At 33.7% G+C, this 18,677-nt stretch overlaps 2 protein-coding genes across 2 annotated transcripts; one reads left to right on the top strand and one right to left on the bottom strand.

Annotated features, from left to right (window-relative positions):
- Positions 1–357: 357 nt before the first annotated feature.
- On the bottom strand, positions 358–18,570 carry LOC141592215 (uncharacterized). Its single transcript, XM_074412820.1, has 4 exons — positions 18,431–18,570; positions 12,984–13,156; positions 4,170–4,374; positions 358–3,815 (listed from the first exon to the last, which is right to left on the bottom strand). The coding sequence occupies exons 1-4, from the start codon at positions 18,492–18,494 to the stop codon at positions 3,658–3,660; spliced, it is 600 nt and encodes a 199-aa protein (XP_074268921.1). The 5' UTR covers positions 18,495–18,570; the 3' UTR covers positions 358–3,657.
- LOC141592214 (ABC transporter G family member 20-like) lies at positions 509–2,907 on the top strand. The gene has a single exon (XM_074412818.1). The coding sequence runs from the start codon at positions 509–511 to the stop codon at positions 2,708–2,710; it is 2,202 nt and encodes a 733-aa protein (XP_074268919.1). The 3' UTR covers positions 2,711–2,907.
- Positions 18,571–18,677: the final 107 nt, after the last annotated feature.

Raw genomic sequence — 18,677 nt, 5'->3', positions numbered from 1 at the left:
CAACGGTTTAAAAATTACATAGAAATCAATAAAGGGTTAATGTAGGTTAGAACGTAAAATATTTTTAAATGAGTACATGAGAGAGGAAATGAACTCTCAATTTCCGAGAAGAAATGAAGAGGATCCTAATGCCAAAAAATCGATCAAAGAATGGAAGTCAGTTGTGGATTACATAAGCAGCAGAAGAGTTGCAACTCTTCTTACCTACTATTGCCAAATTTTGTAAGAGATGTACAAACTTCAAGTTCTTAATTCGTTCCACCAAACAACTAAAAACAACTACCAAACGTACTTTCAACTCATTTGGAGTATCCCTTAATTTTCTCTGAATCATATATATACAAAACACTTATCACGTAACCACCTTTCTTCCAGGCTTAAAACATACTTACAAATATACAAACAAGATATATATCGTCTCACTTTACCTCCTATATAACATTCATACTCGACTTTTGAATGAAATTTTATCACAAATAATTTGCACAATAATCAAAACATATACACAATGTCCCATTTCGGAAATGGGTCTGAGCAAAGTGATGATACGCCGGAGATACCTTATGTGAACCTTAAACATACCATTGATCACCATAAAGAATACTCTCATAGAATCAAACCTTCTATTTCTCCAACCCTTGGTGAGCTCCTTAAATGGGTGGGTGAACCGCGTTACAGAAATGATTCTGATCATGTCATAGAGCTTAATATTAATGCATCCAAATCCATAATGTCATACCCATTTGTGCTTTCCTTCCATAACCTTACTTACAGTGTGAAGATAAACAAAAAAATTTCGCTTTTTCCGAGGAACTGTTTTGGGAGTAATCAGTCCTCCGGTTCAGACCAGAAAATTCTGCTGAATGGGATATCAGGGGAGGCAAAAGAGGGTGAGATTATGGCTGTTCTTGGGGCTAGCGGGTCAGGTAAATCAACCCTGATTGACGGGTTAGCGGATAGAATATCCAAGGATAGTCTAAAGGGGTCGGTTCTATTAAACGGTGAAGTGTTGGAATCAAAATTACAGAAAGTTATATCAGCTTATGTGATGCAAGATGACCTTTTATTTCCAATGTTAACAGTTGAAGAAACACTAATGTTCTCAGCCGAGTTTCGGCTTCCTAGGACATTATCAAGATCAAAAAAGAAGGCTAGAGTTGAAGCACTCATTGACCAGCTTGGTCTAAGAAGTGCTGCCAACACTGTGATTGGAGACGAAGGTCATAGGGGAGTTTCTGGGGGTGAAAGGAGGAGAGTTTCGATAGGAATCGACATCATACACGACCCAATAATATTATTCCTTGATGAACCTACCTCAGGGCTTGACTCAACTAGTGCTTTTATGGTTGTCAAGGTCCTCCAAAAAATCGCTCAGAGTGGGAGTATAGTCATCATGTCAATCCATCAACCAAGTTCTCGGCTTCTTAACCTTCTGGACCGGCTCATCTTCTTATCTCGTGGACAAACGGTGTTTAGTGGAAGACCAACTGATCTCCCTGAGTTCTTCTCAGGGTTCGGGAACCCCATTCCTGAAAATGAGAACAGGACAGAGTTTGCCCTGGATTTCATCAGGGAACGAGAGGACTCACCCGATGGGACCCAAGACTTGGTCCAGTTCCATAAGACGTGGCAGGATCAAAAGCGTTCTCTCATATCTCATCAACACCCTAAAATGTCCCTCAATGATGCCATTAGTGCTAGCATTTCCAAAGGAAAGCTAGTATCAGGTGGGGCCAAGGATGACCCTAATCCCACCTCAGTTCCCAAGTACGCCAACCCTTTCTGGCTCGAAGTCTACGTGATAGGAAAGAGGTCAATGTTAAACTCAAGGCGGACCCCCGAGCTATTTGGAATTCGTCTAGGGGCCATTATTGTGACCGGGACCATTCTAGCCACCATGTTTTGGCACCTAGATCAATCCCCAAAGGGAGCCCAAGAAAGGCTAGGGTTTTTCGCCTTTGCTATGTCAACCATGTTCTACACTTGTGCCGAAGCCATCCCAATATTCCTCCAAGAAAGAAACATTTTTATGAGAGAAACTGCCTATAATGCTTATCGTCGTTCCTCCTATGTTCTAAGCCAAGCTCTTACATCGATTCCCTCACTAATTTTACTGTCTGTGACCTTCGCGGCCATTACCTTTTGGTCAGTCGGTTTAGCAGGCGGCCTACAAGGCTTTCTATACTACTTTACCTTCATTATGGCATCCTTTTGGGCTGGCCATTCCTTTGTCACCTTCCTATCAGGAGTTGTCACCCATGTCATGCTTGGGTTCACTGTCGTTGTAGCCATTCTCGCCTACTTTTTGCTCTTTAGCGGATTCTTCATAACCCGTGATAGAATCCCTAAATACTGGTTATGGTTTCACTACATTTCCCTGGTCAAATACCCTTTTGAGGGTGTCCTTCAGAACGAATTCGGTGACCCCACCAAATGCTTCGTAAGAGGCACTCAAATGTTCGATAATACCCCTCTTCAGCTCGTTCCTGACAGTCTCAAGTTGTCGCTGCTGAAATCAATGGGTGAAGTTCTGGGAAGGAACCTGACAGGAAGTAGCTGCGTGACTACAGGTCTTGACATACTCCGGCAGCAGGGGATTACAGATCTGAGTAAATTGAGTTGCTTGTGGATCACTATTGCATGGGGTTTTGTTTTTAGGTTCTTGTTTTACGTCACTTTAATGTTTGGAAGCAAAAATAAAAGAACTTAGAAATGAAGGGCAATGCTAATTTCTTTCATTCCTTTTCTATTTTCAGTGTTTGGTTTTTCATGTGAGCTCAGACAGTAATTACATTTTATCTAATATCTTCGTTTTAACTGTATGCTAAAAGTCTTAGGTATGATTTCTTCCTGTTTTCTCAAAACAAAGGATATAATAGAAAACTTTGGACAGTTCTGATTTTTCCTACTCAAAATATTTCTTCATTATTTTTTCCTGGCTGTAAATATGTTTGGACTCCCAAACTCGGATAGCAATTACACAGTAGATTATATTGAAGCTTAGGCGCGCTACATTGTATTACAAGCGTTCCTATGTGGTTTTCATCTTGTAGGCATATTATCACAACATACTAGAATAAGGGCACTCAAAAATCCAAGGATGAATGACTTGCCACGGAAATTCTGATGAATATAACCCTTACGAGCTCTCTTGGGAACCCCTTAAGAGAGCGCCTACACAAAAATTGGCAGTTTGGGGATACTACAAATATTTTCCTTGGAAGAGCCCATTCGTCCCATGGAAATATGGGTACCCTAGAATATAGGGCATTCAGAACGCGCCATAAGGAAATATACACACAATTGCTTTTCTGAAAAAATTGGAACAACCTTGCGAAGAAAATCTACGAGAAATGCCAGGCTGGTAAACTTTAGCCTTCATGTTAATAATACAACCATGACAAGCTATGTAAAATTTTCCTTTCTTCAATTTCTTTCCTTGAGATCTTCTATACAGTTAGTTAGCCGGATAGAAGGTCGGCCAAAGACTATAATGATTAATGGTTAGTTACCCGGCAAGGAGTTGGTGAAGTATTCGTTTTTTTAGTTTTAGTTTTTTGGTTTTGTTGGTATTGCTGGTTTTCACTCGTTTCAGACTTTCAGCCGTTTTCGATTTTTTTTGGGTGTTATTTTTGGTAGTCCGAACGAATTCCATATTCATGGTTCAGAGCTTCTTGTTTCATTGCTGCCCCCCTTCTTCTTTTCCCGAATCTTAAATCGAACTATGACACTAATAACGACAACGATGATGATCAATAGTCCTATACCAACTTCTACTCGTAATCTTCGAAGTTCTGGACCATCATCATAAGGAACTGTAGACAAAGGACGCAGTCAAGAGAATTAAATTTACAAATAAGTACAACAACAACAACAACATCAGAGCCTTAATCCCAAAATGATTTGGGGTCGGCTGACATGAATCAGCCTTTAGAAGCGTCCAAGACTTCTAGGAAAAGGGAAGAATGCAATTTTCTTTGTTTGATTAGTAACTCGGGTTGAATGGAAATGGAGGGGATCTGTTATCCCTTCACATAGGAAAATTGAAGGGATAACACTCTTGCTTCATTTCCGCTCCCTCAAACTATCTTATTATCCAAACAATGACTAAAAGGGTCAGACTAGACTCTAGTTATGCAACTTAATCAGTAGAGTAAGAAGAAAATTACCTGCATCAAGATGTGGACATGGTGGGCATGAGAAAGTAGCGAAAAATCGCCTTTCGCGTACGAAAAAATAGAGGCCATCCGGAGATTTGAAAGAAGGGGGACAAAGGTTCCATTCATAAAAGACGTCAGAACTTGGCCATGGGAAGTTGTCCTTTTCATAAAGTCCACATCTCTTACACTTCCCACTTGAAAAATTTGTCAAAGGCTAGAACAACATGATGAAAATGGTTACCCTTTATATGCCACCGTAATAACTCTAAACAACATAAACACGCCAAGAAAATTGACAATTAGACCGAGTTAGGATTCAAAGTTACATTATAAATATAATGAAGATGAAAATGTTCAATAAAACCACAACATTACTCAATGGCTCAAGGAATTTTGTAAAGGGCGAGATAAGGAGGTCAGTGGACAGTGGTATGCAACCTTAGCCATGCAAAGATGCTAGGAATACATGGGGGTGTACAAGGTCTTTGTACACTGACTAATAATAATGCGACACATGGCAAAACCAATAAAGATTCCATTTTTTGTTTGGAGGGAAACTAGGAGGGAAATTTGTACAAGTTTGGAGGGAGATTTTGAGTTAGGAGGGAAATTTGGAGGGAAATTTTATTAAGAATATTAAAATTCTTTTTATTATATTTATTTATGATAAAACTTTATAACAAAATCACTAGACTTTATATTATAATTATATTGTCCCAAAAACCTCTATCAAAAAAAATAAAAAAAATCTTTGTACCGTCGATCTGAACCCCGGCCTTACTCCTCAGTTGTTAATCATTTGACCATCACCAACAACCCGTTTCACCCACCAGGAAAAACCTGTGACCACCGTCCACCGACCTCCAATTTCCGATCATCTCCGACGTCTCTGGTCAAATCTGGCCGTTGGTTTATAAACTTAATGAATTATTGTTGGTTTGTAAATATAAATAATAACCCTTTTCACTCATTTTCTCCTCCATCATCCCACATAGTCCTTCATCAACCATCTAGCAACCAACTAATCATAATCATCAAAATCCCCAAATGACACCACATATTATACATTTATACCCATCTTAAATCTCACATCAAATTGTTTTTACATATGACTCCTTGATCTCGTCAGGTTTTGTATATTGTTATTGGTGGGGTCATTTGGTGTTGATGGCCTGATGGGTGAGTTCAGAGGAGCAGAGGAGCTGGGCTCATCTCGGTACCGCGACAAGGTGGTAAGAATGGTGCGTTGATCAGATGTCGAGTTTCTGATCGGCGGTGGTGAATTTGGTGGGTGATGATGTGGTTAATGGTAGAGGAGATCTATGGAATAAATATATATGGTTGATGGTGATGGAGAGTGAATTGAATGGTGATGACGGAGGATGATGATGTCCATTAATGGTGCCGGTGAGATGCAACGAGGATGATGGAGGTTGAGATGTTCATTGTTGATGACGGGATTGATGCGAATTGGTGATGAGGAGTAGGACGGATTTGGTGATGAGGAGTAGGACGGATTTGGTGGATGACGCGTTGTGATTGTAGTCGTGGAGAGGAGCGGATGGTGGTTCGTTGGTGTTGCTGCTGCCGGTGATGGTGAATTACGGAGCAGCAGTTCAGGCGAGATGCAGGGGAAGATGTCGGGTTCGAGTGGTTGATTGTGGAAATCTTACTAATTTGAATTAGATTAAAAACATGAAAACAAATAAATTATATGACGATGAGGGTGACCAAACTCGCCGATCATGATCCATTTCTTAATATTTTGATTCATAACTTTGTATCAGCTTTCATTTTTTTAGTCTCACAACCCGGTTTTAAATCTACGACTGTAAGTTAATATTTTAATATTAGACGATATATATTTTAAAACATAATATCATTACTCCCTCTAAGTTAAAGTGTTTGCCCTATTTCCCTATCATATGAGTCTTATATTTTAATGAAATGGGGCAAACACTTTAATTTGGAGGTAGTATATTATTTCTAAATAATTTAAACTACAATTAGAGTGATTTAAATAGACTTAAATATGTGTATGAGATAATAGTGTCACTTATAATCAAAGGTTAACTTAAATTAATTAGAGTTAATTTCATAAATTTTCATTAATCTAGAAATATTTAAAGTTAAATTTATTTAATTTAATTTGTTTGAAATTGAGTTAATTAAATACTCCTACTAAACTAAAGTAATTTTGATAAACATATTTAAAATAAACTTGACAAATGTTAACTTTACTTATACTAAGCTAAAATATGACAAATGACAAAGAAGATAATAATTAATAACAATTAAATTAAGATTAGTTAAACTTAATTTAACTTGATTAAATTTAAACTTAATCAAGCATAACTTGATTATGGCTAGCATAAATAAAGTTAAATGAACTTAACTTAACTAAAATTAACTTAGCTAAATTAAAATAGTTAACATGACTAAATTTAAGTAAAGTTAACTTGACTTAATTTAACGTAACAATAACAACGATTATACTGAAAGTAGTAACGGGAACAATGAATGTATTTCATAATTTAGCTGACAAATTTCCACAACTTTAAAAAATATTATACAAAAATGTATCATAAGCGGTAAATGAATGAATTAGGCAAGTAAGATTTTGATAAAAAATAAAATATAAATATATGTAATTCAAACCAAATATCAAAACTACTTTTCATTAAACATAATAAAACTAATTAAAATAATGTTGTTATGAAATGGGTGGAAAGGAGGTGTGGGTTGATGATATGGTCTACTACTAATAGGTGAAATAAGATGGTGTGGATTGATGATGTGGTGGTCAATTAATGGGTGAAATAGGAAGGTGTGGATTGATAATTAAATCTAGCAATGTTAAATTAACTAAGGTTAATATTATTGGGCGAAAGGTGGAGGTGTGGATTAATGACGTGGTGGACTTCTAATGGAGGAAAGGCGGTGGCGCGGATTAATGACATGGCGGGATCTATGTAGTGATACAATTTTTATGGGTAAGATACGAGAGAATAATATATGATACTAATTTAATCAATATGATAACAAACACTTATCTGTATAACACTAATTAAACATAACTTAACATAAATAAACTTAATTGAGCCTAGCTTCGGACTTTTACGATCCTACCATCGATCTTATACGATTATGTACGATCAATATGTTAGACTAAGTTGAACTGAATTAAGCTGATCAATATGAGAAGTTGTAGCAGGAGTTAGACTGAATGAACCTGAACTGAGCTCAACTAAATGAAGTTGAACTGAACCGAAATGAGCTGAACTTAGATTCAAAGAGTTTGATTAAGTTAATTTTAAACTCATCTGTACAGGAATTAACTCTTACTTTAGTTTAACTTCATTGAGTTCAGTCCAGTTCAACTTTATTAAGACTCTGTGTTTTTTTTATATAATTTCAGCTTATTTCGGTTGAGCTCAGTTAAGCTTCATTCAGTTGAGCTCAGTTCAGGTTCATTCAATTCAGTCTAACTCATGTTACTACTTCTCTTATCGATCAACTTAGTTAAGTTAATTTTAGTAAATTCAAGAATAACCAAGTTCAATGTTGTTAAAACGTGATCTAGATCGTAAAATTGTACGATCCTATGATCCAAAAAGTGGAAATGATACAAGTCATCGTAGGATCGTTTTGGTGGAAAGATCGGGTAGGATCACATATTGATCATACATAATCGTATACGGTCGATGATAGGATAGTAAAAGTCTTATTTATGTGTGTTCTAATTTTGTGAGGTTGTTGTTTCTGTGTACTTACAACTCTAACTTAAGAGGATATGTAATAATTTATATAAGATGTAAGTTATATTAACTTAAACCATACACTTATATTAATGTATGAGTACTCATGTTTAATAAGTATCATACACATCATTGCTCCTTATCACATTGATTAAATTAGTATCATAAATTCGTCTCTCGTATTATGTACATAAAAATTGTATCATTGCACAGTGTCTGCCACGTCATTAATCCGCGCCACCGCCTCTCCTCCAATAGGAATCCGCCATTTCAGCAATCCATATATCCACCTTTTCCCCGTTAGTAGCCCGCCATGTGTTTGGAGGGAAAGTTGGAGGGAAAATTTTGTTATATTGGAGGGAAAATTTTGGATCAGGAGGGAAAGTTGGAGGAATTTTTATTAAAATCTATAATTTTTTTCATGTCATAATAATATTATTAATCCATATTTTATTCAATAATTTATATACTCTCATATCATATACTGTAACATTTTTATTTACAAAAAAAAAAACATTTTTATTTACTTTTTCACATTTTACCTCCAATTTAATTTTTAGGGTTTTAGTGTTTCTATGTTTGATTTATTTTAAGGTTGGGTGTTTTTAGGGTTTTAGTATTTTTAGGTTTGGTTTATTTTAGGGTTGGTTGTTTTTAGGGTTTGTATTAGTATTTTTAGGTTTGGCTTATTTTAGGGTTGGTTGTTTTTAGGGTTTGTTCTAGTGTTTCTATGTTTTGTTTATTTTAGGATTGGGAGTTTTTAAGGTTTTAGTATTTTTAGGTTTGGTTTATTTTAGGATTGATTTTAGTGCAACTACGACAGACTCGTCAGGAGTGAGGACTTTATTTAATATATTTACTATTAAAATAAGTTATTGTATAATACGGAGTATATAATATTAGTTTTAGACAAAATAACGATATTACGTTTCGGATGCGTATTATTGAAACTCATATCAACTTTAACTTGTAATTAAATAGTTGATATGAGGGTAACTTTATATTTGAATAATGAACTTTATTGAATCACTTATTATATCTAAATTATGTTTATTTAGACTTAACGAAGTTTAGGTCATTCAAGTATAATCCCCCCTACTACTAAGAGAATAAAATTCTCTTAGTAGTTTCCCGCCCAAATGTCTTCCCACTTTGATGGGCATGTCTTATGAATTGTAAATAGCACAAACCACGTTCTAAGTTGGGCCCTCGACTTAAACTAATTGATTTTACATAATTTGGCATCATTACTAACATTTTAAGTTGATAATTCTTGGAATCTTATACATGGAAATAAATTATACTTTAACTTTTCTAATTATACAATCCTATATGGAAACGAACTATAATTTGCCCCACAAATTATGCAATGCTAACAATATTATTTCGAAAATCTTAAATCACAATATCTCGAACCACAATAAATTACCCCAATATACAATTTCTCATATCAATTAATCAGAGATAAAATTCGAAAAAATAATATCACATCATTTACCCCTAATATATTATGCAATCTCCCTTACTACTAAGTGAATAAAAACTCTTAATAGTTTTCTCGTCTATGCTACCTACTCAGAAAAATGGGCCAGCTCTTTGAATGGCAAACTAGATAATAATTGGGTTATAATAATTTATTGGTCCATAAAATTGGATCTAACTACAATTCATAAAACAATGTGATATATTGATCAATTACATCCCCTTACTATTAAAAGAATGAGAGATTCTATTATTTTTTTCCCTAAACAATATTTACTCATAATTGGGCTCCTTTGTAAATGTTAAACTATAAATAAATAATGGGTTACTAAATGGTGTTCCATTATACCATCTTATAAACTATACATAAATTCTTTACTCACATTATTAAATTAGTGTATATTTTAACAAAAATTACAATATTAGTTATACATTTCACATAAATATTTTATATGGATAAAAAAGAATCACGTGTTATTTATGTATGTTAATCTGACAATCTTATTTATAATAAACAACTTTTTAATTAAAAAAAATAGTTCTACTACAAACTTCATTCAGGCTAAAATGTCTAATTTTATCTTTGTTACCTCTTATTACTACACATTATTAAAATTTACTTTTATAGTGAGTTTAAATATTAAATTCTCTATGAAAAAAACGATCTAAGAAACCGCGCTTTCGCGCGGGATCTACACTAGTTACCTTAAATTTAGTTATTAACTTTGATTATATTTGAATAATGATGTTAAGTTATTAACTTTAGTTAACTAAATTGTAGTTACTACTAAGAGCAACTACGCCAGACTCGTCAGTCTAATTCCATTTCTAACTTTCTATGTTTGGTTTATTTTAGGACTGATGTAGTTGCTCTTAGTTTAATTCAGTTTAGTTAAACTAACTATAGTTAAGCTAAGTTAATTTATTTTTATTTAACATTAATTAAGGTAATTTTATTCAAATTAACTTTTTAAAAGTGAGTTTAATCAACGATCTCGGTTTGACGGACTAAAGTCGAGCTTTGACCTAGCCGATTCCGCCGACTCAAAGAGCCGCCTCGATCAGATCATTTACGACCATAGTTATGTTAAGTCTGACTAGGCTAAGTTTAATTAAAGTATAACTAAGTAATTGTATTATGTCTCGAATGCGTATAAGTTATTGTTGAAACTCATTATTTTATAATACGGAGTATATAACTTTATTTTTAGACAAAGTAATGGTATTATGTCTCGAACGCGTATTGATAAAACTCATATTAACTTTAACTCGTAAATAGTACGACGACCGTTATCCGAAACACTTATATAACTTTAGCAAATCACTTATTAGTATTATTTGCTACATGCTCGTTTGTATTATCATTACATTTTGTCGTTATATCATATCGATAAAATTGTAATCCCTCCTATTCACCCATTTTATTTTATTTTGTTATTTATTCTAGTCGGATTTTCTTTTCTCTTATTATATTGATAATATTTTATTCACTCATGTTATCGTCGATAGTCATGTAAGTAAGTTAGTATTATTTCACATTATCGTCGACTTAAGTTATGTCTATTTAAGTTAAGATTATCTTAATTACGTGAACTTAAGATATGCTACGTTTCATTTTAACTTGAATTAATCTAATTTTAATCAAATTATTACTCAATTAAGTTCATTATAATTAATTTGATAATATCAAGTTATTAATCGTTAATCATAATAAAATTATTCAAAAACAAATTAATACGTACGTATTAATTAAATAATATTCCGTACTTATTATTAATCAGTAACAATTTCATTGAACAATATGGACCGCTGCACCACCATGTTACGCACCATTGCAAACCACCGGTTGACGTCCAAACTACCAGTGTCCAATGAAACCAGTAGTACCATCATTTTTTTTCTCTTGCCTTTTCCCTCACCAATCCCACAACCACTGGCATCACCCCAGTACCACCGTGCCATACTCGCAAGGACCGAACTGCTGTGAACCACCACAATATCACCACGAAACTTCTACACAAACATCACCACGATCACCACGAGAACCCCAACACCTCCGACAACTTATATTTCCAACTCGCAAGGACCGAACTGCTGTAAACCAGTAAATTTACAACTTATATTTCCATTTCTTACAAGTAGATCTACGATATTGAAAAAACAAAGATTGAAACTTTATCATTGAGATTTGAATGGAGATTAAATTGGTGAAAAGGGTTTGATTGTTTCACAATTATAAGGAAAACCCAGGAAAGAAGAAAAAAAAATGGGATCTTTTGAGTAAATTAGGAGAAAGATTAGGCCTTTTGAGGGCTGATGATATGAGGGTTTTTATAAAACTTAATTAAATTAATTGGTTACTTATCATAAGAGGGAATGAAGAAAGATGAGAAGAAGTTGAATACCATTGACGTCTTGCTAAAAACTCACTCCTCTAAACTCCACTTACTTTCAAATCATCACATTAAACATTACAAAATACTCAATTCAATCAAATAATAACAAAATAAAACACAACTCAAAATGACGAACAACACCGCACCAAGATCTGAAATTATAGAAATGATGATTGACGTGTTTTTATTTGGTTTAAGAGAATCCGGTAGTGTTGGTGGTAGCGGCTGGTGGTAATGGCAGTGATGGCGTGTAGCGGCGCAAGGGTTGGGGCGGTGAGTGACGTGCGGGTTGGAGGGATAGCGGGGGACGTCGGTGGCCGGCTGATGGTGGCGGATATGAGAGAAAATTGCTTTGTAAAAAAAATAGCAAAAGAAATATTACATAAATTACAAATTTAGATATAAAAATATAATAAAAAAAAGGTATTTGCAAAATAATGAGAAAACTATTAAAGAAATGAATGACCATTCAACTTCTTAAATTTGAATTTGAAATTAAAATATTTCAGTTTTTAGTGCCAAAAATTACAATTGAAAAAGATTCTATATGGAGCCCACAACTTTACACGTGTCATGCTACTACTGGCCTGTGTACCAAGGGCCTTGTACACCCCGTGTACATGTAGCCTTTTCGTTAGCCATGCGTTATGACTCATAAGGAAAAGTGTGTCGGAAAATCATTGAATCATGGTGGGGTGTGTTAAACACAGACACCTTGTTAAACCATTTGCTTTATTTCATCATACTCATAAGCCAATAAAAAGTAGCGATTACTGATTACTAGGCCCCTCCGAAATGAACACTATGAACATGTTCAAAGAGGACCGAAAAGAACCTAGTCTTATATTAAATATGGAATCTTCTACCGTACAACTTGGAAAACGAGACCAAGACCAACATAGAAATTAGAATACTTCAAATGATATAAACATCAAATAATGCTTAACAATGTTCTTTATTTATTTTCTTATCACAAGGTTCAATACCACTTTCAACATGATGAAAACTTGAAGTACAAAAGTAAGAAACTTAGTGCAACAACTCATGACTGATAGAGTCATAGGCGACAGCTAATCGTAACTGAAGGAAGGCGTTTACTTGCAAAACCGTAACAATAAGACAAAATGCATCAAACCTGATTAAAAAAAAAGTGGAGTTAGCAAGCAAAAAGGTGTGTAGAAAAAAACCTGCCATGATTCCTTCCTTGTAAAAGTATATAGAACACCGGCCTGCTTCACGTCTGGCAATACGGTTTTATTCTCTCCCTTGCACTTAAAATATACTGTTGGGTCGCCTATCAAGTCTAGAGTATCATATAGATATATATTATGAAGAGTGACAACTGCAGCTGCCACGTTTCCTGGAGAAAGGGATATGAGATTATATAAGAAGATTGATTAGTGAACTACCTCACAGCAATGTTGTAGACATGAATCATGAATGCATTTTAACGATTTAACAAAGGCAATATGATAGAAGGCTGTTTTTGGATTAACAAATTTCCTTCGTACTGGATTCGAATATGATATGTTGGATTAACAAATTTTGTGTTTGGGTGAAATTATGATAGAAGGCTGTTTTTAAAAAAACTTTAAAAATAAAATAAAATAAACTAACATCCTAAGGGCATCAGCAATAGATGAACTTCAAGAGGTTTGTTCTCATGCTACATAAGCTAATATACAAACCCATCTACCTACAAACCTCATCCCAACAATAGATAAACTTTTACAAAGTTCATAACGTGGCCTACTTTATTATCCCTCCCCTCACACTCTCAATCTCTACAAACCAGCATAGAATCTAGTAACCCTTCTTAACTACAAACCTCAACACCTATGTCTAGCAATAAAAAGTTTGTAGACAAACCTCAAAAATAGAGGACATATCATCTTACAAACCCTTGACAAACCTTCTATTGCTAGTGCTCTAATGAACTTGTAGCTTGTTAAGATTTTAGCAAGGAAATAACAAAAGGCGCACATAATCTGAAAAAGAATTTAATATTACCCATTAGTCCTGCTATTAAAAGCAATAAATTACTGTCACTTGCTATTACCAATAAGACAACACGTCTCCCTATTAAAAAAACACAAATTCTCATTTGTAACGGCGATATCCGTCGAATACATACCATATTAGATGGATGTAGTACCGGGTAGGATAGTCAAGTGGGTGTCAAATAGAGATGATAGGCGGCTAGTGGGGTACTTGTGTTGTACTCCTACCAATATTAATTCTCAATGCGTACTTGTACCAATATTAAATACTCAATAATTAGCTTTAAACGTTATTTAATGCCCTAACATGATTTACTACTGTGTCATTTATCGACATCACCTCAATCTTTCCTTTCATGCTTAACCATCCTCTCATGCTATCATCATCCATTATCCATCCATTTTCTCTCTATTTTCCATTATTTACATCTCAAAATCTCTTAAAAACGACATTTTAACACTCACAAAAAAAAGTAAAAAAAATGGCAGATGGTTCCATAATTGATGGTGCTAATTGATCAAACAATGGAGAACGAAAATGACGATGGTGTCATAATTAATCAAGTTTTGACGGAAAAGACGATGAGTAAATGTATGTATTCTCAGGGCATCTATGTTGTCGAGAATTTAGGGCATATCATTATTATTATTATTACAGAACACTTTAACACAAATCAATGAATAAGATTTTCTATGGTATTAATGTTGTTAATAAGTGAAGATTTTGTTGTCATCTTATGAAGTATGACGTTTGATTATTCCTAACTTGAATACTAGTGTATAGGTTTTGAGTGTGGTAAATATGTTTGAATATAAGTCTGTATGTTCGAATAAAATGAATGTCTATATTTTTGGTGATAATGTCACCCTGTCAACTAGTTGTCTTGTCATTACATGTTGTTGTATATCTAATGAATGTGTATACTTTCATGTCAACTAGAGTAGGACACATTATTAAAAAGCACATGTTGAAAATCTAATAAATGTCTCTACTTTTTCTCCTAATGTCACCTTGTTAACAGAGTATGTTAACTAGAGTATGACAGATTATGTAAATGCACATGTTGTTATATATCTTAATAATGTCTCTACTTTTAGTCCTAATGTCACCCTGTCAACTAGCGTATGTATAGATTATTTAAAGCCGTAGTCGTATATCTAATGAACGTCACCCTGTCAACTTGTGTAGGTACATATTATTTGAAGTCACTATTGTGAATGAAACCAGAAAAATGGCAACTTATTTACGAAATGTATAGGAAACACTCACAGAGGCTATGAGGTTCAGCATTAGAACTTATTTTAAAATTGTTACAAATAATACATTGCCAAGCCAAAATACATAACTAGTACCCATTTTAACAGACATTGTAACCTAGCTACATTTTTAACCAAATTGAGAACATCTTAAGTTAAGAAACATAAAAATAATACATCGAATTTAACTCACTGTAACCATTTCACTTATACAACATTGAACTCCAAAATGGTTACAAATAACACATTATCAAATACATAACTTGTACCTATTTTAAGAGACATTGTAACCTAGATACATTTTTAACCAGATTAAGTTAAGAAACATACAAAAACAATACACAATTTAAGTCGATTTGTGACCATTTCAATTATACAACAATGAACTCTAAAGTGGTTACAAATAGCACATTGGCCAAATACATAACTAGTATCTATTTTAAAACAATTTGTAACCTAGCTACATTTTTAACCAAATTGAGAACATGTTAAGAAACATACAAAAAAAATACACCAAATTTAATTCGTTTTCTGACCATTTCACTTATATAATATTCAACTCTAAAATGGCTACAAATAGCACACTGACAATACATAACTTGTACTTATTTTAACAAACATTGTAACCTAGCTACATTTTTAACAAAATTTAGAACATGTTAAGTTAAGAAATATACAAAAACTATACCCAATTTAACTTACTTTTATGATCATTTCAATTATACAACAATGAACTCTAAAGTGGTTACAAATAACACATTGCCGAAATACATAAATAATTAAATATTACCTATTTTGACACACATTGTAACCTAACTACATTTTTAACCAAATGGTCACATACTACACAAAAGCTCAAGTAACTGGGTTTGTATCCATTTAACTGATATTGTATCCATTTCAGTCATATAAACATAAGCAAATTTAGTACGACTTATGTATCCTTGCGAACTCGTGTTTTCTTTGCCACAATAACATTTTCATCTCCATTGCGCTTATTTGATCCCTCACCAACCTCCACCTTCTGCTTAACCATTCTCAATGCCTTTGGCTCTAGTGGAAGATCTAGAAATATAAACAAATGAGTGTAATAAATGTAAACATTATAACTGACTATTTTACCACTTTAGTCCTATAACATTGAGGTTCAGAATCCCAAACTTAGAACTTGTCAGCATTTTAACAAACATTGTAACTGTGTTTATTAATAAACATGTACTCTCAACCATGTAAACAATTTTACTCAATATGTGCCCATCCTCAATAATAGGAGACAATTTAGCCTAAGGTTGTATTTTTTTACATGGTTCAGACTTCAGATTACATGTTTATTAACAAACATAGTTATGTTTGTTAAAATGGTGACAAGTTCTAAAATTAGGATTCTGTGTTATATGTGATCAGTAACCATTTTGAACCTCAATGTTGTAGAACTGAAATGGAAACATAGTGACTCATAATGCTTACATTTGCTACACTCATTTGTTTATATTTCCGAATCTTCCACTAGAGCCAAAGACATTGAGAATGGTTAAGCAGAAGGTGAAGGTTGGTGAGGGATAAAAAAAGCGCAAGGGAGTTTAGAAACTGCTATTGTGACAAAGAAGACACGAGTTCACAAGGTTACTTACGTCTTATTAAATTTGCTTATGTTTATATAACTGAAATGGATACAATATCAGTTATATGGATACAAACTTAGTTACAATGTTTGGGCTTCTGTGTAGTATGTGACCATTTGATTAAAAATGTAGCTAGGTTACAATATGTGTCAAAATAGGTACTATTTATGTATTTGAGCAATGTGTTATTTGTAACCACTTTAGAGTTCATTTTTGTATAATTGAAATGATCATAAAGTGAGTTAATTTGGGTACAATTTTTGTATGTTTCTTAAATTAACATGTTCTAAATTTGGTTTAAAATGTAGCTAGGTTATAATGTCTGTTAAAATAGGTACAAGTTATGTATTGGGCAATGTGTTATTTGTAACCATTTTAGAGTTCATTGTTGTATTATTGAAATGGTCATAAAGTGACTTAAATTAGGTAATAGTTTTTGTATGTTTCATAACTTAAAATGTTCTAAATTTGGTTAAAAATGTTGTTAGGTTACAATGTTAAAATACCACAATTTATGTATTTGGCAATGTGTTATTTGTAACCATTTTAGAGTTCAATTGTATAAGTAAAATGGTCACACAGTGAATTAAATTAGGTGTATTTTTTGTATGTTTCTTAACTTAGCATGTTCTCAATTTAGTTAAAAATGTAGCTAGGTTACAATTCTGTTAAAATAGGTTACTAGTTATGTATTTGGGCAATGTATTTTTTGTAACCATTTTAAAGTTTAATGTCGTTTTTAAGAGATTTTGAGATGTAAATAATGGAAAATAGAGAGAAAATGGATGGATAATGGATGATGACAGTATAAGAGGATGGTTAAGCATGGAAGGAAAGATGGAGGTGATGTTGATGAATGCCCTAGTAAATCATACTAGGGCATTAAATAGTGTTTAAAGCTAATTATTGGGTTTTTAATATACATATTGAGAATTAAATATTGGTACCCACCTAGCCGCTATTTGACACCTACTTGACTATCCAACTTGGTACCACATCTATTTAATATGGTATGTATTCGATCAGTCGCAAGGCTTGCAACGAGTATCACTGTCCCAAATGAAAAGTTGTGGTAACACAAAACCCATCACCTTGGCATATTATTAGTGATTCTACTAAAGACCGTCTCACATCTCAAATCAACCTGATAAAAGTGTACTCATGTTTCTTTATTCAATCACAAATTCTTATTTGTGACGGAGGGTATCCGTCACAAACAAGAGACGGGTACCATATTGTCTCACAAAAAACCCATAGGGGGTGAGAGAAGGAGCACATGAGGTGGGTGCCCACCTTGTCCCCTCTACCCATTTCCATTCACAAAATACCCGTCGCAAGATCCGACCCGTCACAAGCAAGACTTATTGTTATTCAATTACATGGACAACAGGTAGGTCTTACCTAAACTGGTCACATATGAGACCGTCTCAAACAAGTTTTTGTCGTATCTAATTCCGACATCAATTTTGAGGCGCAAATGCACCAACTTTGCCTCTATTAAACGAGCACTTTCAACCTAATTCCTATAACTAAGCTTTTTTCAAAAACCTATCGAATTCGAGCGAGTAATGTAATTAGAATCCGTAACGCACAAGAATAACATAAATTCTTATTTAAGAGGGTATAATAAGTCGATTAAGTATGATACGGGGTAAATAAAAAAAAAAAGAAGTAAAAATCCCTAAATTGAGAAGAATAGAATCGACGCATGATATAGTAATAAGATGAGATCAAAAAACAAGATTAAATGAATACCTGGGAAAGAGCTAAGAAGGAGACAGATCAAAAAGAAATTGCATGCTGAAAGTCGATTGAACATGACATCAACATTTGGCGTAATAATCAAGATCAATACTCTCAAGTTCTAACGTACTTGCGATATTATCGGAAACGTCGTTAGAGTATTGAATGCAATCCAGGTTATTTATTACGAGTCTTGGATCCATAATCGATAATCGCTGCAAAATTTTCGTGTTGGTTGTTTGGGTGCAATGAGGCATGC

Source organism: Silene latifolia, chromosome 7, assembly GCF_048544455.1.
Source record: "Silene latifolia isolate original U9 population chromosome 7, ASM4854445v1, whole genome shotgun sequence".
In the NCBI taxonomy this organism is placed as follows: Eukaryota; Viridiplantae; Streptophyta; class Magnoliopsida; order Caryophyllales; family Caryophyllaceae; genus Silene; species Silene latifolia.
Note: the sequence above shows the minus strand (reverse complement) of the source record. Positions and strands in the feature narration are given on the sequence as shown.